Source organism: Malaya genurostris, chromosome 1 (genome assembly GCF_030247185.1).
Source record: "Malaya genurostris strain Urasoe2022 chromosome 1, Malgen_1.1, whole genome shotgun sequence".
In the NCBI taxonomy this organism is placed as follows: domain Eukaryota; kingdom Metazoa; phylum Arthropoda; class Insecta; order Diptera; family Culicidae; genus Malaya; species Malaya genurostris.
The window spans coordinates 91,624,026-91,647,299 of NC_080570.1; the positions used below are offsets into that span (position 1 = coordinate 91,624,026).

General features: G+C 37.5%; 1 protein-coding gene across 1 annotated transcript; it reads right to left on the reverse strand.

Moving 5' to 3' along the window:
* Positions 1 to 1,005: 1,005 nt before the first annotated feature.
* LOC131440718 (putative aldehyde dehydrogenase family 7 member A1 homolog) lies at positions 1,006 to 22,383 on the reverse strand. Its single transcript, XM_058612238.1, has 2 exons — positions 20,894 to 22,383; positions 1,006 to 1,680 (listed from the first exon to the last, which is right to left on the reverse strand). Exons 1-2 carry the CDS (start codon positions 22,292 to 22,294, stop codon positions 1,468 to 1,470), a joined length of 1,614 nt encoding a protein of 537 aa, XP_058468221.1. The 5' UTR covers positions 22,295 to 22,383; the 3' UTR covers positions 1,006 to 1,467.
* Between the last annotated feature and the right edge of the window lie 891 nt (positions 22,384 to 23,274).

Sequence of the window (23,274 nt, forward strand, 5' to 3'; positions counted from 1 at the left end):
CAACCGGTAACCACATGGAGCGTAACCCAACATCACGCATCGCTGACCCGTAGCATCCAACTTCCCACGCTTCTGTTTTGGAATCCACGAATAGGCCAGGCTTCCAAATACTTTCAGTTTGGCTACATCCGGTTTCTTCTCATGTGATATTTTCGCTGGAGTCTTACCTTTGAGTTTCTCTGTCGGACTTCGGTTTGCTAGATAAACTGCATTAAGTACAGCTTCGTTTTCGCTTTTTCATACATTTTTTGAACGCCTTCTTAGTACCGGCGGATGCCGTTTCCGGCGGCGCATGCTATTCCAAAACTTTCCGAACGCCGTGAGCCGCAAGCTGCGTTTCGACCCGAAACTTCCAGGTGTCGAAACCTTCTCCAGCAAATTGAATGACACCAGCTTTTTTCGCGCCAATAACCATCTTTCTTGCTGTTTCAGAAAATTGGATTTTTTACAATAAAAAAACTACTTCCGTAACTTGCGGTTCTTCCCCATTCTCAGCGCTTCTGGGCCCATAACCTCTTGAGTAGGGAGCCAAAGGAAAGACAGTGCTAACTGGTGAACGATTATATTAACTATGAAAATATCTTATATCACTATGATCAGCTATGATGATGAATTATTAACTGCTCCTTCGATCTACATCTTCAACAGCTATTGCTTCTTGGAGACGGAGCAAAGATTTTGTATTCGATTTTATACAGATAATAATGGCAACTGTGTTGGTGACTACTAGATGACAGACTGGATGTTTTTGATAGGGTAATGTGGTACCATCATAACAAAATCATGAGTAGTGTCCCAACTAGAGTGTCTGTAACCAACAATTCAAAACATTTAATCCGAAATGTTGGCAGTGTCGTTAGGTTTACATTGTAATTGACAAGTCGTTTGCTTGTTTGGAACTGAAAGCTGCTGTAAACGCACAGCTGTCGTCATTCTGGTTAAAGGCACTCTAGTCCCAACTAAAGGAATATTCGAAATGACCGTTAAAATGATTAATGAATCCAATTTGAGTGTCCTGTCTGTTAGTCTGTGGCTAAGGTTTTTATTACAATTTTGTTTACATTGGGAAATTTGCACAATATTTCTATTATATATATTTGAAATAACAGGAATGTTTAAGCTCGGCTTACATTATAGCTTAAGATCAGGGCCGCCGGGAGAAAATTCGGGCCCGGGGGGACTGCAATATTACGGGCCCCTAAACATGAGAATTGAAAACCATTGTGAGCATGGGAATATTATCGAATCAAGAATTTTTTGAATTCATTATTTTAACAAAATAATTCACTAGCCAAATTTGTTTCGATTTTGAATCTTCAAATTTCCGGGCGGCCTGGAAAAGTCCGGGCCCGGGGGGAATCCTTCCTTCCCCCCTCTTCTCTCGGCGGTCATGCTTATGATAAAGACACACACATTAAACAACGATTATGTATACAATTATGTAATGAAATTGTATAATAACCTACTTCATTTGAATATGATACCCTGGGCTAGAGATAGATCTGCTGAATGATTCACAGTAATTGTTGATCGTCGGACGTATTGTTTCCAGGAATCTGAACCCGATTCACGTCCTCCGCCAGTTTGCTTTTCCCCACCAAATGCTCCTCCGATTTCCGCTCCAGAAGGTGATGTATTAATGTTAACGATGCCGCAATCCGATCCACTTTCACCAATCCACTGCAAAGAGAAAAAAATACATACTTATTATATGAAATACTGAGAAATTGTTTTAAATTTGAGCAATTCCAGAAATTATTAGCAGAAAAGTGGAATAATCAGGATTGCCATTCTTCAATTTGAATAAAACTTTGCACACGTTTCCAGAATGGCAAACCATATGTTTCGCACGGAGAGATCAAGGCTGATTTTAAAAAACGGTGGATGTATTTTGTTAGGATTGGCATTATCCTACTCCCGTCTTTTCGATCTACGAGACCGAACCCGCCCAGCCATCCAGCTGTCAGCTTTTCATTGCTTGTTTCGTTTTTTCACTCTTAGGCCGAAGGCAGAGTGGGTGCGAGAAGCTGTGCCGAGCTGGTGACTGACATTAGCAAACCTAGAGCGGGAATGATATTAGCAGCAAATCAAAGGGACCCTGTCAGAGTGAAAACTGAGCAGATTTCTCGCTTGTACTCTGACAGGGCTCCTTTCATTTGCTGCTAATATCATTCCCGCTCTAGGTTTGCTAATGTCAGTCACCAGTTCGGCACAGCTTCTCGCGCCCACTCTGCCTTCGGCCTTAGAGAACACGTTGTAGAAATCGGTTCGCTTGAATAAACCTTTTCTTTTACTGTTGTTACATTTAACTTCCACGTGTTTGTCGTGTTATTCAGTATAACTGTCAACCTATATACCATTAGGTTATGGGCCCAGTGACCGCGGATACTAAGAATTAGAAGAAAGTGTGCGAAGCAGAATATGTTCGGGTTCTACAGTTCGACGGGTCGAACTATTCGCAGTGGAAGTATCGTATGATGGTTCTCCTGCAAATGTACGAGCTTCAGGAGTACATCGAACTAGAAGCAAATGAAGTTGACGAACTAACTGTGAACGAGGAAGATTCTGTTGTTGTCCGACAGGCGAAAAAGGAAGCGATAGAAAAGTGATTCTGGAGCGAGTCGGAAGCGTACTTTACAACGTTTGGGTTGAAAATAGAAACATGATTCGGTCTCATATCAATCAATTGCGCAGCCGAAGTAATGTTAATGACGAGACACCACCTGTTTCAAAGCTACCAAGGTTATCCACACAGCAGTTACCGTTGGACATTTTGCTTCAATCCTGGAATCTACCAGAGCCAAACCAGCAACCAACTACAAGAAGTCACGTCTCAACATTGCCTTCCCCAGTCGTAGTATCTTTTGATCACTCTACGTCATTACAAGTTACACCAGTACAGCCATATCAGACAGTTCCATCACCATCATCTGCACCGCTTATGAATCCTCATGATCAGCCAGTCACAACAGTTGAAGCATCCAGGCACCTCGGCGCTCTTCCCGTCTGCGAAGAGCACCGATCAGGTTCGACCCTTACCAGCTGTATTAAGCGAGGAGATATTGGGAACAAGTGATCAATCGATCGTTACCAACGCCGTGCTCTCTGGTAGCAATCAAGCTGTTGCCAGTTGATGTACATCCGGCAGTCAGTTAGTTAGTTCGCGCCATCGCGCTGTATACACGCTTTTTAATTTGTTGTATGTTAAGTCAATAAAATTTTATTTCATTATGTACGTTGGCGTTGATTCATATAACCGTAGTATCATGCATCAGGAATCAGAACAAATTGGCTCAAATGGCACGTTCCCCTTGATATTTGGAGATTTGTGCCTTGTCATCAATTTGTTTTTAGCATCATTTTCCCGATATATAAGAGGGAAGGATTGAAAGGAAATAGAAAGGGTTGGACTAGGAGGATGAGAAAAATTGACGACACAAAAAAGCAGAAGTAAATTCTGCACCCCTAAGGAATGCTGAACAATCTGCTGGGGATCACATTTAGTAGAAGCAGAAGTAAATTCTGAACTTCTTCGTGGTCCCGAACAGTCTGCTGTATGTGTGTGTGTATTTAGGTTTGTTACTATGTGCGTTCTTTCTGATAAACGATGCACAGTTTACAAAACCGCCAACCCCCGAGAGGATTTAGAGATTTTACAAAAGCGACACTATTCTGCACTCCCGGAAGAATGCAGAACGATTCGCAGTATGTACGAGCAGAAGTAAATTCGGTACCCCATAAAGGATGCCAAACAATCTGCTAAACCCTATTTCAGGTGAATACAGAAAGGATTCATTCACTCCAGGAAGAACGATGAACTCTTCTGACTATAGCTCATTACCACATTGGGTGAGAAACGATAGAATATCCTTTAATTGTAGCTCCGCATACACAGACTCAACCATGTATGGAGAACCAAAAACCCGGATACGTAGTTGCGTCAATGCGGGACAGTTACATCAGATGATATGAAGTACCGTAATCGCATTCACACAAATCACACGTTGAATAGTAGCCATGTGATAATTGAATTTGCAATGTCCAGTCAGAGCTCTGACCAGAATACTGCAATGATGCTAGGAAAATGCAATAGACACTTGACATTTTCAGATTTAAATCTGGTAGAAATACTTTTGTCTGAGCGCAAGTTTGCAAGCTGCGCCAGTAGCTGGCATGTTTGGATGCAGCCCAAGAACGAATCTTGTGTTTTATCCAACTAGTTGAAAGTGGTAAAGCTGGTTCAGGATCAACGAAATCATTCGTTGCACCAGCTCTAGCCAACTCATCAGCCCATTCATTTCCAGTAATACCAGAATGGCCGGGTGCCCATAAGAAGTAAACAGCATTTGAAATGCTGAGGTCTTCAATTTGAGTTCGACATGCGATCTATAGATTCGACAGTGAATCATTCGAACTGAGTGCTTTTAAGGCTGCCTGACTGTCGGAACAAAAAAAATTCGTTTACCACAGATCCTCTGCTGAAGTGCCGATTGTATTCCACACAGAATCGCGTAGATTTCTGCTTGAAACACAGTACAGTATCTACCAAGTGAATGAGACTGCTCTAGCCTCATTTCACGACAGTAGACACCAGCACCAGCAAGACCACTCAACAGAGAACCGTCCGTGTAACAAACTATATGTTCATCAAGTTGTCGTTCCAGACAACCAGACAACCATTCCTCACAAAGAGGATAGCCCACATTGAATGTTTTGGGAGGACACTGAACATAAAACATTGTTCCTAGGATCTGCTTGGCACTTGGTTTCGTTTAGCACTCCTCGAAAAAGCAAAAACTGTACAGCATAGAGCAGCTATTCGACAAGATGTGCATGGTGCAAGGACGGGCGGTAGAAAATGACATATTCGCAGATACTAGCTTTGAATCAATATTTTGCAATTAAGTTTAACTCAATTTTATACTTCATTGTAGATCAAATACTTCGGTATGAATGAAACCGTAGTTCTTATCTCGTATGCCGAGAAAAACGGGCGAATGAAGCAGATTTTGGGGTTAACGTTGTCAAACTGGGAACAATAGCTAAGGCTTTGCTCGTCATGGAAACTCTTATCTACGGTTAAGGTCTGAGGACAGAGGGCCACGTGTTGAGTTTTAAATCGACCACGTGGCTCGCTCAATTCCCTTTGCGCATCGTATTTCTCTTGTACTCTCTCGTATATGAGCAAACTGGACCGGGTTGTCAGCATACATTTTATTATTTTGATGAGAAGTTTCATCACATTAATCTACCGTATGGGTTGGACATTACATGGATTCCAATGAACAATGAAAAAATATTCAACTCTCACGAAGATTGAATGCCTGTGTGTTTGGCAGCCTTGTCGAGCCAATTTTATTCCTCTCTTCTTTTTCAGAATGCTATCAGGAAACCAAAGTGAAAAAAATGGTGGATGCATTGAAACTGACTTTGTTTCACATAATAATACAAGACTTTATTTTTATCGCGATAACATATATGTTTTTATGTACTAATCGTATCTAAACTAAATTATCTAGACTTTGTCACGGTAGATTTATGATACAAGCCTTCAAAGCCGAGATATTCGATGAACAAGTAGAAGTATGCATTTCCGAGCGTTCCAATTTTCAGCAGTTCTTCAGTCAGAAAAAAATACAACATGACCGCTAAACTCAAAGAATCATTCTGACAATTTCACAGAATATTCTCAACTAAATTTCGAAGACATTGTCAGGTGGGTTTTTCTATATTCTGCACCTTTTTCAAGAAAATTTAATTTGAAACGGAAAAATAGCAAAAAACCTACCACTTTACGGTACTGTCCTCAGCCCGGTGAAATGTAGCGTCATAAAATGTGCGCAAAATTTTATCCGCTTCAGTTAAACGAACCGTCGCACAAAGCATACCAAGAAAAAGGGATACATAGAAACAAGAACCTTTTCCAATGATTGAGCGCAGTGGGCTTACCTCTCGTTATATTGGCTTGTAAAAAAGACTGGACGTATTAGATTTTTTAATCCTTCACACTTTGAATATATGCTAATTCAATCGTTATTGTTAGTGATTACTCTTACACTAGAGCTATAAATCATGAGTAATTATGAATGACTAACATGAGGTTATATGTATATGTATTGACCAACTTGCTCACCATGTATATGCCTGAGTTTAGTAGCAAGCATGGATTCTCCTTCAAAAGAAAGATTGAAGACGAGAGAATATTGAAGTATTTTCGATATCTTTACCAGTCGTTCACCAGTCCCTTCCCGCCGATGAGATAGAATTTACGTAAAAGTATTTACTTGACTCGCATGATAGAGCGCGGTCGAATTAACTTATCGTAGTAGAAAGTATTATTTCTGTTGTGTCAATAGGATCGTAGCACTAGCCATGTAATCGTAATGTAATGTAGCTTGTCAATGATGAAGTTTTAGTTTTGCTATAAAAATTGCTACAATCCAAAATAATACCTGTTATACGATATTACACAGTTAAGCATAATTGCTTCAGCAACATCAAAGCATTCAACTCAACAGAGTTGGACATTTTTAGCATTATAAATGACAGTTACTTAGAAAATAGACGACTTCTTACAATACCCATTTTATTTTATTCAACTCGTTTTTATTTCAACACAAAACCCAATGCTGCTTAAATTCGCGTCATTATTTGATATGTAATTTTTGCTCACGATATAATGCCACCATGCCCACTGTGCATTTCTCACACCACCTCAATACGAAACAGTAGCGCGCAAGCAAAAAAAAAAAGCGGAAAAGTTTATGTAAACATTTTCAAATTTCGGTTGTTTTAGCTGAAATTTTATAATTTTGAGTTGCATTTTTAGATTTTTGTGAAATTTTGCTACAAACACTACTTTTCAGTTCTAAAATCATCCTCGTGGAACGGAACAGTAACCGTTTATACATTTCAAAAATCAATTACGGCTCGGCAAAGCCAAATTTCAAAATTCTAAGGATACTTCGTTATGATAAATTTGATTTCGAAAACTTAAGTGTTTTTGGTTTTTCGAAAATCGGTCTACTTTTTGAATAATTGAACAAAAACGAGATTTTCGCATTCCGCTACATTTCACCTCAAATAGTTAAAATCTAGGACAGGACCTGACAATTGTTAATCCACTTCTAGGGCCAGTTTCGGACCAGCTCGTGATTGGTTGAAATTGACATAAGCAAGTACAAGTTGTTGGAATCAATATTACTGCAGGGTGATAGAAAAAGTGTTTGTTTTTAAGTCCTGTCAATGTGGAAAGCATACGAGTACATTTAACAATCACTGGATGATACTAATGTCGTTTTCGTTTTTAAATTGCACTACACCGGTGTAGCGAAAGCTGCACTGAAACCGTTCGTTTTTGCCAATTGCACTACACCAGTGCTACACTTTTTCTGCACCGATACCACTGGTGTAGCACTCATCAAAAGTTTGGTGTAGCTCTGTGCAATGGAATCGTTTATTGTAGTCAATGGTTACTGTTTATGTTTTCGTCAGTTTTGTTCGTTTATGCATGCCTCAGTGTAGCACTGCACCGGTGTAGTGCAAATTAAAAACGAAAACGCCATAAGAGAAAGAAATCACGAAGTGTGATATGGACGAGAATATTGATTATGTTGGTTGAGAGTAGCACCGAATTTTTGTATACTTCTGTATGTTATTACTTTCTCAAATAGAATATGTTGAATACTTTAGTTAATAAAGGTGCAAAAATTGAGTGTTTTAGAAAAATTTTATTAAGCTGTTTCAACTAAACGTTTTCTTCAAAACAAACATCTGATCAAAATGAATCTAGAGCTATATTTTTGACCGATATAACATTTATCTAAGTGTTTTCAAATGATAAATAATCGCATGTTATAAGGGAAGAAAGTTTTCAGAATGAATAATTATCTCTACTGGCGACAGTGATCGCGAGGCATTTATTATTTACAGCAGGGAGCAACCGGAATAAGAAGAGAAATATTTTTCTAGAAAAAAAAGCCAGTTGTCTGGTCCTGTCCTAGGTTGAAATGATCGAGCATCCTACGTACGATGATACAAAACATGGAAATGGTTGAGTAATTAAAATAGAAGACAACAAACAAAAGAAATTGTTACTAATTGTTATGGTCGTTTAATGAAAAAAAATAACAAGAAATATACGGTAGATTGTTTGTCAACTTCAAACAAATTGAGCTACCTACTTTTTCATTCTCTTGTTTGATTTTTGTAACCGTATCCTACATCGTAATCGTCAGAAGATTTCGAAACTTACGATCAATGCATTATTTTTATTTCTCGACCATTGGGTTTCGTGCAAAACCATTTGCAATTTTTCGTCTTTGAGACGCCTGAAACAAGAACATGTTGGCTGGTTAGCATTTCAATTGCATACAACAGAAAGATAACCTTCATTAAATTATCATGTAGAAGTCACTGATTCTATGCTTGAAATACACGCAGATATTTTCTACTATTGGCGTTTTCGTTTTTAATTTGCACTGCACCGAGGCATCAATAAACGAACAAAAATGACGAAAACATAAACAGTAACCATTGACTACAATAAACGATTCCATTGCACAGTCATCAAAAAATTGGTTTCAACAAACTCTAAAAGATATTCAAAGACACCAAAAACGAGAAGTAAAAATAAGAAAGCTAGAGCAAAAAATCTGATTTTTTTAGGAACACCCTAAGTTGCTCTATTCAAATAGCTGTAACACTAAAACCGTTAGAGATACTACAATAGTGTTTTCGGCAAAGTTTCTTGATATAAGTTTTCCTACAATTTTGCCGAAGGGTGCAGTCCTCTATCTCAACACATTCCGAAAATAACTTTTGGATCACCCTAATAATAACAACCACCAAGCTTCAAAATATGCGGCTTATCCGACGACACGACCAGGCACTCCGAAGGAAAATCGAATTAAAAAGTGCCCGTGAGCAATTTACCGCCAGTTACCACAAATATAGCGACCCCTTGTAAATGATAAAAATGAAATTCTTAAGCAACACTGTTCTGGTTGCTACAAAATAGTTACCAAGGTACCCTAAAAATATAAATAAACAAATAAATTAAAAAAAAGTTCGTCTGAATTTCTATATCGCTAGATTGCTTCTGGGAAGTTTTAAAAATTATTTAAAATATTTTTCGCAACAGATTTATAATTTCAGTTTGACCAGAAGATGGGTAACAATATATGCTTTAGAAGAGGTTACAAGCTCTTTAATTTGGTAAGCTTTTATATCTGAATATCCAGGAATTTGTACGAAATTTAGCTGTTTTTTATATTGCAGAGTTAGCTGGGGAGCTATACTTTAATTACGAATGCGAGCTTCACCATCAATTTATTCGGAAATTTGATGAAGTTACCAATCAATTGTTTTCTGATAAGAAATGAAGAGAGTGTGTATAGAGCAGCGCAGGAGTACGGTCGGTTGCTCAACCAAATTGTTATCTGTCTATAGGATAAATATCGATCCTACCATGACACGAGCTACCGCGTACAAAAATCCACAGGATGCCGAACAGGACAGCCTACTAAGTATGTGGCATACGAGTTCCCCGGATATTTCGGTCAATCGATTACATGCTGCGACTCAAAAATGTTATGCAGAATGCTCATGTTAGGACGATTTGGACCGGTTTGATTATGTTGGATGGATTAAAAATTAAAGAGATAAGAGCAATAAATGCGAATTACGATTATTAGAAGTACATCTGGATTATTTGTGTTTTATAAATTTATTCGTTGAAATATACAGATGACTCAAGAAAGATCTTGTCATATCAAATATACTTCTTCACTAAGAATTCGTATCAAATTCGAGTGTCGTGATCTCAGTGGCTGAATTCGGATGGCTTTAACATTTTTTTTATTTCCATTGTTTACTGTTTAATCAAACCGCATTTTTGATTACTTGATGGAAATTTTCCAGTGGTACGAATTGAGATACTCTTACTTGTTCAACAGAATTGGACAGATGTACCTCAGAGATGGTCTTTTTTCAAGAGAAGAATTCGGCATGCTAACTTATTTTTCTACCTTTTTTTATATATATAAAAAATAGGTATAGAATTCGCTAAAACTTTAGAAAAATTTTCCGAGGCCCGGAGGGCCGAATGTCATATACCAATCGATTCAGCTCGACGAACTGAGCAAATGTCCGTGTGTGTGTATGTGTGTGTGTGTGTCTGTATGTGTGTTGTCAACTAAAAGGTCGAGATCTCAGAGATGGCTGACAAACTAGTCGCAAACGAAAGGCAGATCACCCAGAACGCTATTGAATGGTTTTGAGATCGGATGTTTACTTTTTGACCTTGAAAACAGAATATATTTTCGGACTTACATTCCGCACGGTAATACCTATCCAACAAGCCATAAATTGTTAAAATCCGTCCATTTTTAACGGAGATATCGAAATTTTTGTGTAAGCGACTATTTACCCTATTCCAGCAGTAGAAGTTTTGAGCGCTGTCTGGCAAAGAAATGCTTGGGAGCAACATAAAACACGATTTTTTATACTGTTACATACATTTGTTTCTAAGTACCCAAAAGACTGTGTACAGCATGATATTTTGCCTCGGACCGATTTTAGCACGATTCGTTTTTGGCAACATAATCGTTCGAATATGACATATGAAAACCAGATGATGGCAGAATTTTCGAGTTGAAAGCAATTCCATAATTATATTGATTTAAACTATTTACAGCAATAAATGCTGGAAGAACGTAACAACCAAATACCATTCGAATCAGTTCGTCGAGTCACACCAGCAAATGCGGGTGTGACAAATAATTTCCCTCAATTTTTTTCGTAGATGACTCAACCGTTTTCTACAAACTCAGATTCATACGAAAAGTCGTATGCTCCTAAACAAGGTTTCTGAATTATGTTTGGATCAGATTTCTGGTTCCGGAACTACAGGATGATATGTGAAACGAAATGAAAATTGTGGACCCACATTTCTCGTAGATTGCTGGACCGATCTAAAATTCAAATGAAAAGTTTTAATATCCTGTAAAACATCTTGCTTTTTAGTCAGATCCAACTTCCGGTTTAGGGGATACAGGATAACTAGTATAAAAATGTCTATTTCACATAACTTAATCAGGTTTATCGGGTTTACAGATTTGGATAGTCGATAACCAAATAAACTTATTTCAGTTTGAGTGGAATGCAATTTTCGATTCGAATTGAATTCGCACTACGATTTTTCAAAGATGTTTGTACTGATTTTCAAACATTTTGAAACAAATGTAAACTAAACAGCTACTCAGGTGAATTTATTTGACTTCGGCTAAACTGATTTTCGAATTCCGGTTCCAGTATCGAATCGTTTCTCAAAGCTCAATCGTTTTCTAAAAAAAGCCAGATCTACGAAGACAAAATTAATTTATATTATCCAATTCTGGAATTACAGAATGATGAATTTTTAAAATTCAAACCGGCCCTGGAAGTACCTTAAATTACCGTAAACTCTAAAGTGGAACTTACTCCGACATATCATGGAATTTTCAATCGATTGTCACACTTTTAGATTCAAATTCGATCCGATTCGCAGTTTCGATATTACAGAGTAATGAATGATTAATATCTCAAATTGCCGCTTAAATGACGGTCATTAAAATAATGTCATGAGAACTGAAACACCGAAGAATAATCATGCAAAAAACACACGCTGATTGATATAAAAAAACATGATTAATCCACCTAGCAGTGAGATGATACCTTTTTTATCTATCCGCATGTGTTTTTTGCATGGATATTCTTAGGTGTATTAGTTCTCATGACATTATTTTAATTATCGTCGTTTTTCACGGCAAATTGAGATTTTAATCACTCATTACCCTGTAATGTCGAAACTACAAATCGTATCGAATTCCAATCTTAACGTGTGACAATCGATTGAGCATTCCATGAGATGTTGAAGTAAGTTTCACTTTAGAGTTTTTCGTCATTATTTATGGTACTTCCAGAGCCGGTATTCAGCAACTAGCATAACCGTAAATGATTCGAATGGCCATAAATTAATACGCCAAACAATTTACATCTTCTATATCGGTATGAATTTTAAAAACTCATCATCTGTAATTCCAGAATCGGATCAAATTCACCAATTTTGTATGGGACCTTAAGTCCTCTAATTTGAATTTTAGTTTTTGAAGTTCGATTTGGCCTTTTTGAGAAAATGATTGAGCTTTAAGAAACGATTCGATACTGGAAACGGAATTCTAAAATCGGAATCAGTTAAATTCACCTGAGGAGTGTGTAGACATCTTTGAGAAATTGTAGTGCGAATTAAAATTTGGGGGTACATTCCGAATCCAAAAACGAATACCGCTTAAACTGAAATAAATTTATTTGGTAATCGACTACCCAAATCTGCAAACCCGATAAACCTGATTAATTTATGTGAAATGGACATTTTTATACTAATCACCCTGTATCTGCTAAACTGGAAGTCGGATCTGACTAAAAAGTAAGATGTTTTATAGGATTTTAAGACCTCTCATTTGAATCATAGATGATTCTTAGATTTCATTTGAATCTTAGATCGGTTCAGCCATCTACAAGAAAAATGAATTGCATTATTTTAATTTCGTTTCACATATCATCCTGTGGTTCCGCAATCAGAAGTCGGATCCAAACGTAATTCAGGAACCTTGTTTGGGAGTATACTACTTTTCATATGAATCTTAGTTTGTAAAAAACGGCTTAGCCATCTCCGAGAAAATTGAGTGAAATTATTTGTCACACACGCATTTGCTGATCTCGACGAACTGATTCGTATGGTATATGGAAGTTATGTTCTTCCAGCATTAATTGCTGTAAGTAGTTTAAATCAAAATAATTATGGAATTGCTTTCAACTCGAAAATTCTGCCATCATCTGGTTTACATATGGCATATTAAAACGATTATGTTGCCAAAAACGAATCGTGCTAAAATCGGTCCGAGGCAAAATATCATGCTGTACACAGTCTTTTTGGTACTTAGAAACAATTGTTTGTAACAGTATGAAAAATCGTGTTCTACGTTGCTCCCAAGCATTTCTTTGCCATACAGCTCTCAAAACTCCTACTACTGGAATAAGGCGAAAAGTCGATTACACAAAAATGTCGATATCTCCGTTGAAAATGGACGGATTTTAACAATCTATAGCTCGATAGATATTACCGTGCGGAATTTAAGTCTGGAAACATATTCTGTTTTCAAGGTCAATTGTGACAGATACTATCAAAAAACTGAAAATTTTGACATAAAACTTCGTATAACTCAAAAAGTAAACATCCGATCTCAAAACCATTCAATAGCGTTCTGGGTGACGGGAGACCTTTCATTTGCGACTAGTTTGATCAAAATCGGTCCAGCCATCTCTAAGACCTCGACCTCTTAGTTGACAACACACATACAGACACACACACGGACATTTGTTCAGTTCGTCGAGCTGAATCGATTGGTATATGACATTCGGCCTCGGAAAAATTTTCTAAAGTTTGAGCGAATTCTATACCTATTTTTATATATATATCAAAAAAGGTAAAAAGGTATCATCTCACTGCTAGGTGGATTAAGCGCGTTTTTTTATTTAAATATTTGTTTAATAAGGCACACTGCCTTAATTTTATCTGTTTTTGATGATTTTCCTATCTTTACGGCCGTCCACTCACTTGGATTTTCAAGCATAGGTGCATAAGCAGATGATTTTGAAACCTTTTTAACAAAAATCGTTAAATGGAATATGAGCTAACCAATTTTATGAAACCCATAATACTATTATATTTGTAATTTCGTCTTCTTCCTTTGCGACATACGATAAAACCACGGTGAAATACTTGTTGATTCGTTTCGTTTTATTCACATGTTTCAATTGAACAACAAACGTAACCAAGGATATTGTTATTTTAAAATCAACAGTTTATCAACCTGGCTTGCCAGTTTCAAACATATTTTTTTTTATTTTTACCCAAGATCTCATTTTGACATTACGAGTTACTGAGGGGTAGTTAAATTCACGATACAGTTTTAAAAGTGAGTAGCAGGTCGTGTCGTCGGCTTATCTTTCACTGATCATTTGTTCTGAAGACATCATTGCTCTAAAGTATAAGGCTAAGCCACAAATGTTTTTGTCCCCCTAAATTATGGATTCAAACCACTGTGCAGTGGTATCGGTGCAGAAAAAGTGTAGCACTGGTGTAGTGCAATTGGTAAAAACGAACAGTTTCAGTGCAGCTTTCGCTACACCAGTGTAGTGCAATTTAAAAACGAAAACAACATATATTTTTAAAAAATCTGTGAAAAATACTTTCTCGTATCTTTTTCGTTTCCTAATTGTTTGTTTATTTACTCTGGGGATCCTTGGTAACTAGATCCTGGTAAACTTACGGAAACACTAAGAGCGCTTCTAGTGAGAAACGGTTGTACTTTTTGCCTTTCTTATATAGAAAGGTTATGCAATCACTGTGAAAACCGACTTTCGAACCGAGGCCCGGAGGGCCGATTGTCATATATCATTCGACTCAGTTCGTCGAGTACGCAAAATGTCTGTGTGTGTATGTGTGTGTATGTGCGTATGTGTGCATGTAACGTGTATGTATGCACTAACTTTTCTCGGAGATGGCTGACCGATTTTCACAAACTTAGATTCAAATGAAAGGTCGTGTAGTCCCATACAAAATTCCTGAATATTATTTGGATCCGACTTCTGGTTCCCGAATTATGGGGTAAAATGTTCAAAAAATTGTGAAAATAAGTGCACTAACTTTTGTCAGAGATGGCTGAACCGATTTTCACAAACTTAGATTCAAATGAAAGGTCTTGAGGACCCATAAAAAATTCCTGAATATTATTTGGATCCGACTTCCGGTTCGGGAGTTATGGGGTAAAATGTGCAAATATTACTATTACACTGGGGAATCTAGGTTTATTTTATTTATGCTTAAACCGCGTTGCTCGAGAAGGTTATTTTCATCATTATCAATCATATCCTCACCATCGTTACCGATTTTTTTTAAATTTTCACTGAAGGCACTTTCACTGAACCGTCACGGAACTGAAATGTGTCCTTAAACGACTATTCACACATTTTAGTTCCGTGACGGTTCAGTGAAAGTGCCTTCAGTGCTTTTTTTGTCTGAACCCTGTCGTTCCGTTTCCGTGCTGTTTCCGTTCCGGCACAGCAAATGCAGTGACATACCGACTTCAGTGAAAATAAAAAAATATCGGTGACGAGCTGCACTGAAACGGCACGGTGCCGGATAGGTGTAAATGCGCGTATAGAAAACAAATGAAATAATATCCGTATCCGTGCACGGTGTCGTGCCGGCACTGAACCGGACCGGATATGTGTGAATAGTCCTTAACAGTTGGAAAAAAAATACGATAAAACCACGGTGAAATACTTGTTGATTCGTTTCGTTTTATTCACATGTTTCAATTGAACAACAAACGTAACCAAGGATATTGTTATTTTAAAATCAACAGTTTATCAACCTGGCTTGCCAGTTTCAAACATATTTTTTTTTATTTTTACCCAAGATCTCATTTTGACATTACGAGTTACTGAGGGGTAGTTAAATTCACGATACAGTTTTAAAAGTGAGTAGCAGGTCGTGTCGTCGGCTTATCTTTCACTGATCATTTGTTCTGAAGACATCATTGCTCTAAAGTATAAGGCTAAGCCACAAATGTTTTTGTCCCCCTAAATTATGGATCCAAACCACTGTGCAGTGGTATCGGTGCAGAAAAAGTGTAGCACTGGTGTAGTGCAATTGGTAAAAACGAACAGTTTCAGTGCAGCTTTCGCTACACCAGTGTAGTGCAATTTAAAAACGAAAACAACATATATTTTTAAAAAATCTGTGAAAAATACTTTCTCGTATCTTTTTCGTTTCCTAATTGTTTGTTTATTTACTCTGGGGATCCTTGGTAACTAGATCCTGGTAAACTTACGGAAACACTAAGAGCGCTTCTAGTGAGAAACGGTTGTACTTTTTGCCTTTCTCATATAGAAAGGTTATGCAATCACTGTGAAAACCGACTTTCGAACCGAGGCCCGGAGGGCCGATTGTCATATATCATTCGACTCAGTTCGTCGAGTACGCAAAATATCTGTGTGTGTATGTGTGTGTATGTGCGTATGTGTGCATGTAACGTGTATGTATGCACTAACTTTTCTCGGAGATGGCTGACCGATTTTCACAAACTTAGATTCAAATGAAAGGTCGTGTAGTCCCATACAAAATTCCTGAATATTATTTGGATCCGACTTCTGGTTCCCGAATTATGGGGTAAAATGTTCAAAAAATTGTGAAAATAAGTGCACTAACTTTTGTCAGAGATGGCTGAACCGATTTTCACAAACTTAGATTCAAATGAAAGGTCTTGAGGACCCATAAAAAATTCCTGAATATTATTTGGATCCGACTTCCGGTTCGGGAGTTATGGGGTAAAATGTGCAAATATTACTATTACACTGGGGAATCTAGGTTTATTTTATTTATGCTTAAACCGCGTTGCTCGAGAAGGTTATTTTCATCATTATCAATCATATCCTCACCATCGTTACCGATTTTTTTTTAAATTTTCACTGAAGGCACTTTCACTGAACCGTCACGGAATTGAAATGTGTCCTTAAACGACTATTCATACATTTTAGTTCCGTGACGGTTCAGTGAAAGTGCCTTCAGTACTTTTTTTGGTCTGAACCCTGTCGTTCCGTTTCCGTGCTGTTTCCGTTCCGGCACAGCAAATGCAGTGACATACCGACTTCAGTGAAAATAAAAAAATATCGGTGACGAGCTGCACTGAAACGGCACGGTGCCGGATAGGTGTAAATGCGCGTATAGAAAACAAATGAAATAATATCCGTATCCGTGCACGGTGTCGTGCCGGCACTGAACCGGACCGGATATGTGTGAATAGTCCTTAACAGTTGGAAAAAAAATACGATAAAACCACGGTGAAATACTTGTTGATTCGTTTCGTTTTATTCACATGTTTCAATTGAACAACAAACGTAACCAAGGATATTGTTATTTTAAAATCAACAGTTTATCAACCTGGCTTGCCAGTTTCAAACATATTTTTTTTTATTTTTACCCAAGATCTCATTTTGACATTACGAGTTACTGAGGGGTAGTTAAATTCACGATACAGTTTTAAAAGTGAGTAGCAGGTCGTGTCGTCGGCTTATCTTTCACTGATCATTTGTTCTGAAGACATCATTGCTCTAAAGTATAAGGCTAAGCCACAAATGTTTTTGTCCCCCTAAATTATGGATCCAAACCACTGTGCAGTGGTATCGGTGCAGAAAAAGTGTAGCACTGGTGTAGTGCAATTGGTAAAAACGAACAGTTTCAGTGCAGCTTTCGCTACACCAGTGTAGTGCAATTTAAAAACGAAAACAACATATATTTTTAAAAAATCTGTGAAAAATACTTTCTCGTATCTTTTTCGTTTCCTAATTGTTTGTTTATTTACTCTGGGGATCCTTGGTAACTAGATCCTGGTAAACTTACGGAAACACTAAGAGCGCTTCTAGTGAGAAACGGTTGTACTTTTTGCCTTTCTCATATAGAAAGGTTATGCAATCACTGTGAAAACCGACTTTCGAACCGAGGCCCGGAGGGCCGATTGTCATATATCATTCGACTCAGTTCGTCGAGTACGCAAAATGTCTGTGTGTGTATGTGTGTGTATGTGCGTATGTGTGCATGTAACGTGTATGTATGCACTAACTTTTCTCGGAGATGGCTGACCGATTTTCACAAACTTAGATTCAAATGAAAGGTCGTGTAGTCCCATACAAAATTCCTGAATATTATTTGGATCCGACTTCTGGTTCCCGAATTATGGGGTAAAATGTTCAAAAAATTGTGAAAATAAGTGCACTAACTTTTGTCAGAGATGGCTGAACCGATTTTCACAAACTTAGATTCAAATGAAAGGTCTTGAGGACCCATAAAAAATTCCTGAATATTATTTGGATCCGACTTCCGGTTCGGGAGTTATGGGGTAAAATGTGCAAATATTACTATTACACTGGGGAATCTAGGTTTATTTTATTTATGCTTAAACCGCGTTGCTCGAGAAGGTTATTTTCATCATTATCAATCATATCCTCACCATCGTTACCGATTTTTTTTAAATTTTCACTGAAGGCACTTTCACTGAACCGTCACGGAACTGAAATGTGTCCTTAAACGACTATTCACACATTTTAGTTCCGTGACGGTTCAGTGAAAGTGCCTTCAGTGCTTTTTTTGTCTGAACCCTGTCGTTCCGTTTCCGTGCTGTTTCCGTTCCGGCACAGCAAATGCAGTGACATACCGACTTCAGTGAAAATAAAAAAATATCGGTGACGAGCTGCACTGAAACGGCACGGTGCCGGATAGGTGTAAATGCGCGTATAGAAAACAAATGAAATAATATCCGTATCCGTGCACGGTGTCGTGCCGGCACTGAACCGGACCGGATATGTGTGAATAGTCCTTAACAGTTGGAAAAAAAATACGATAAAACCACGGTGAAATACTTGTTGATTCGTTTCGTTTTATTCACATGTTTCAATTGAACAACAAACGTAACCAAGGATATTGTTATTTTAAAATCAACAGTTTATCAACCTGGCTTGCCAGTTTCAAACATATTTTTTTTTATTTTTACCCAAGATCTCATTTTGACATTACGAGTTACTGAGGGGTAGTTAAATTCACGATACAGTTTTAAAAGTGAGTAGCAGGTCGTGTCGTCGGCTTATCTTTCACTGATCATTTGTTCTGAAGACATCATTGCTCTAAAGTATAAGGCTAAGCCACAAATGTTTTTGTCCCCCTAAATTATGGATCCAAACCACTGTGCAGTGGTATCGGTGCAGAAAAAGTGTAGCACTGGTGTAGTGCAATTGGTAAAAACGAACAGTTTCAGTGCAGCTTTCGCTACACCAGTGTAGTGCAATTTAAAAACGAAAACAACATATATTTTTAAAAAATCTGTGAAAAATACTTTCTCGTATCTTTTTCGTTTCCTAATTGTTTGTTTATTTACTCTGGGGATCCTTGGTAACTAGATCCTGGTAAACTTACGGAAACACTAAGAGCGCTTCTAGTGAGAAACGGTTGTACTTTTTGCCTTTCTCATATAGAAAGGTTATGCAATCACTGTGAAAACCGACTTTCGAACCGAGGCCCGGAGGGCCGATTGTCATATATCATTCGACTCAGTTCGTCGAGTACGCAAAATGTCTGTGTGTGTATGTGTGTGTATGTGCGTATGTGTGCATGTAACGTGTATGTATGCACTAACTTTTCTCGGAGATGGCTGACCGATTTTCACAAACTTAGATTCAAATGAAAGGTCGTGTAGTCCCATACAAAATTCCTGAATATTATTTGGATCCGACTTCTGGTTCCCGAATTATGGGGTAAAATGTTCAAAAAATTGTGAAAATAAGTGCACTAACTTTTGTCAGAGATGGCTGAACCGATTTTCACAAACTTAGATTCAAATGAAAGGTCTTGAGGACCCATAAAAAATTCCTGAATATTATTTGGATCCGACTTCCGGTTCGGGAGTTATGGGGTAAAATGTGCAAATATTACTATTACACTGGGGAATCTAGGTTTATTTTATTTATGCTTAAACCGCGTTGCTCGAGAAGGTTATTTTCATCATTATCAATCATATCCTCACCATCGTTACCGATTTTTTTTAAATTTTCACTGAAGGCACTTTCACTGAACCGTCACGGAACTGAAATGTGTCCTTAAACGACTATTCATACATTTTAGTTCCGTGACGGTTCAGTGAAAGTGCCTTCAGTGCTTTTTTTGGTCTGAACCCTGTCGTTCCGTTTCCGTGCTGTTTCCGTTCCGGCACAGCAAATGCAGTGACATACCGACTTCAGTGAAAATAAAAAAATATCGGTGACGAGCTGCACTGAAACGGCACGGTGCCGGATAGGTGTAAATGCGCGTATAGAAAACAAATGAAATAGTATCCGTATCCGTGCACGGTGTCGTGCCGGCACTGAACCGGACCGGATATGTGTAAATAGTCCTTAACAGTTGGAAAAAATCGGCAATAAGCAAGGGAAAGCAATAAGTGTTATCGTTCCGGAACGAAGTGGAACGCTTTGTAAGATAAAGGCGAATAGTGGAATAAGGGGCAGTAGTGAGCCGCTTGCCAGGTACGTCTAATTAATTTCCCCTTTTCATTTCTTTATATAAATTATATAGAATTCCTGGAAAACCCCTCCAGCGTGATATGCCATTCCACTCAGTTCGATGAGATCGGAAAATTAACCTTTAAAAAAATTCCTGTTGCTCTACATTCTCGGAGATGGCTAAGCAGATTTTAACCAGTTTTTGCTCGTTGGAAAGCTACTTTTGGGTTGTAACTCAAGTTCTAAGATTTAATGGCTGTTTTTTCTCAGATATAGTCGAACCGATTTCAATGCACTTATTAATGCTTATTTGAAAGCTATTAAAGCTGTGAATCTAGTTCGAAGATAATTTTTTTCGAATATGACTTAACCGATTTCAACAAACTAATTTTTGGGTTGTGAATCAATTTTGAAGATCAAACGGCTGAGATTGCTGAACCAATTTTAAAAAAATTTAGGATTGTTTGAAATGTACGTTTGGAGTGTAAGACAAGTACGAATATCAAATGGCTGTTATTTTTAAAAATATCTACAAACACATTAATTGCAAGGGGATACAGTTATTTCATTCGAAATATTTTCATCCATAAGGGCTTCACTTCAAGCCATCGAGGTATCTTTGCACTATTATCTGAAATATTCTTTGTAGTTTCAGTCCATTGAATTAATCATAATCATATCAAGCGTAAATGAAAAAGTCTTCACACGTAAAAATGAAAATGGAAATAAGATTATTATTTACCTGGAAAGCTGAAACAATATTAGACGTGAAAAGTGAAGATGATAATCCATGATGAACTTCATTGTTCCATTCAATTGCTTCATCTAAATTCTTCATCTTCAAAACAAAGACTATCGGAGCGAAGGTTTCCTTATAAATGATTGGTGAATCATGGGGTAGATTGGTTATGATGGTTGGCTCTACGAAGAATCCTGGCCTATCTATACGTCTGCCACCGCATTCTATCTTTCCTCCTAATTTCACAGCCTCATCAACAGTCCTTTTGTAATTATCTACAGCTTCCTGATTATGTAGTGGTCCATACAGAGTAGACTCATGTAAAGGATGACCGACTCGCGTAAGTATATTTATATAACGGTCAACTAGTTTTGAAACAATTGCACTATAGAGTTTTTCATGAATAATCAATCGACGTGTGCTAGTACATCTTTGTCCGGCAGTGCCGATACATCCAAAAAAGGCCGCATCGAGAGCGATATCAACAGGAGAGTCTTCATTAATAATGAGTGCATTATTACCACCAAGTTCCAGTAAAAATTTACCAAACCTTCGTTGGACCTCAACACCTACTTCACGCCCGACAGCGGTACTACCAGTAAAAGATAGAAGTTTTACTCGATGGTCTGTTACCATATTCTTACCAATATCCGTGCCACCTTGACATAGAGTGACTATCGGAGGCAAATTATTTTTTTTCAATACATCTGTTACAATTTTGGTGGTTGCAATAGACACTAAAGGAGTACTTGGAGCTCCTTTCCAAAGCACCGAATTACCCACAACTAAAGCGATAGCTGCATTCCATCCAAATACCGCGCAAGGGAAATTAAACGCTGATATTACACCGACTAATCCTAATGGATTCCATTTTTCTATTATAGTATGTTTCATTCTTTCTGATGGTAAAATTTGACCGGCAAACATTCTAGATAAACCAACAGCATAATCGCAAATATCTATAAATTCCTGCACTTCACCAACTCCTTCGGCCAAAATTTTTCCCATCTCCAACGATACTAATTTGCCAAGTGGTTCTTTAAACCTTCGCAATTCTTGACCTATCTGTCGAACGATTTCTCCTCTTTGCGGAGATGGTAACTTTTTCCATTTCTCGAAGGCTTCAGATCCAGCTTCAAAACAGCTCTCCAATTCAGATAGTGTGCCTGTTTTTACTTCAGCAATGACATTGCCAGTTGCAGGATCAATCGATTTAACTATTTCACCATTTCCAATCCATTCTCCGTTGTATACACCATTGTTCACCTTCTCTAACCCAAGATCTTTAAGAATTTTTGTATTGTCTTGTACGAAAGTAGAAGTTAATCTCAATAAAGGTTGCCTAATATGATTGACAATACATTTTCCACGAGTGAATTTTGAGCTTAGTACTGCGGAAATCATCCTAGAAAACTATAAATTTTACTAATATAACGTTCCGTCTTTTGAATCTAGAGTCAACTTCAATAGAATAAGTTTCACTGTCTGTTAGTCTGACGTGTAAACCAATGATCATTCTTATCTTATGAGCTACCATGCACCCAACAAATTTGTCTTATCAGAAAGAGCTATTATCGGCAAGAAGTTTGTTGCCACCAGTGAATAAACATTCATTTGAATACAACGGAGCTCGTAAGTTAGATAATGAGAATTGATATAGTTCATTTTTCAAATCAAGAACCTTCTTAAAGGACGAGAGATGAAATCTGTGTTCTCAGAATATTCGGCTAGACTTGCACGGTGGTGCAATATTAAAATTACTATCTTTCAAAAATACGAAAAAATGTTATTTTCAAATTTTCACACAATCTTCTCAAAGTGTGGAGGAAGAAATCTGCGTACTCAGAATATTCGACTAGACCTGTACGATGACTTTGTAGTTAGTTGAACGAAAGAGGAAACATAAAATTTATCTTGGGCATTACTAGCCTATCTCGATCCAAATTACATGTATCCCGTTAAAAAATATAAATATATGATATTATTAAGTTAGTATACGTATAAATCTCATGCTATTGGAAAGAACCCCAGTTTGTTATATAAACACTAAACGTATCAAAAATGCTTGTTTAGTAAGAAAATGTGTAGGCATGATTGGCGTCACCCGGTGGATACGTGTTCTCTTACAATGCCATCACTTTTACATTCATACAACCTAACATATGCAACTGACAATTAAATTACAACACCATTTAAATGTTCAATAATATGAATTGGTGAAAAATTGATAGCATTGCTGATGAATAGCTATTTGTAAATACAATGCGACAAGAGACGCAAACGAAGTGAGCTCACCACCACCTTAACTTAAAAAAAAATTACAAAAAGGAAATAATTATGAAACACTGTTTAGGATTCTAAAGCTAATTTTAGGAAATCGAAGC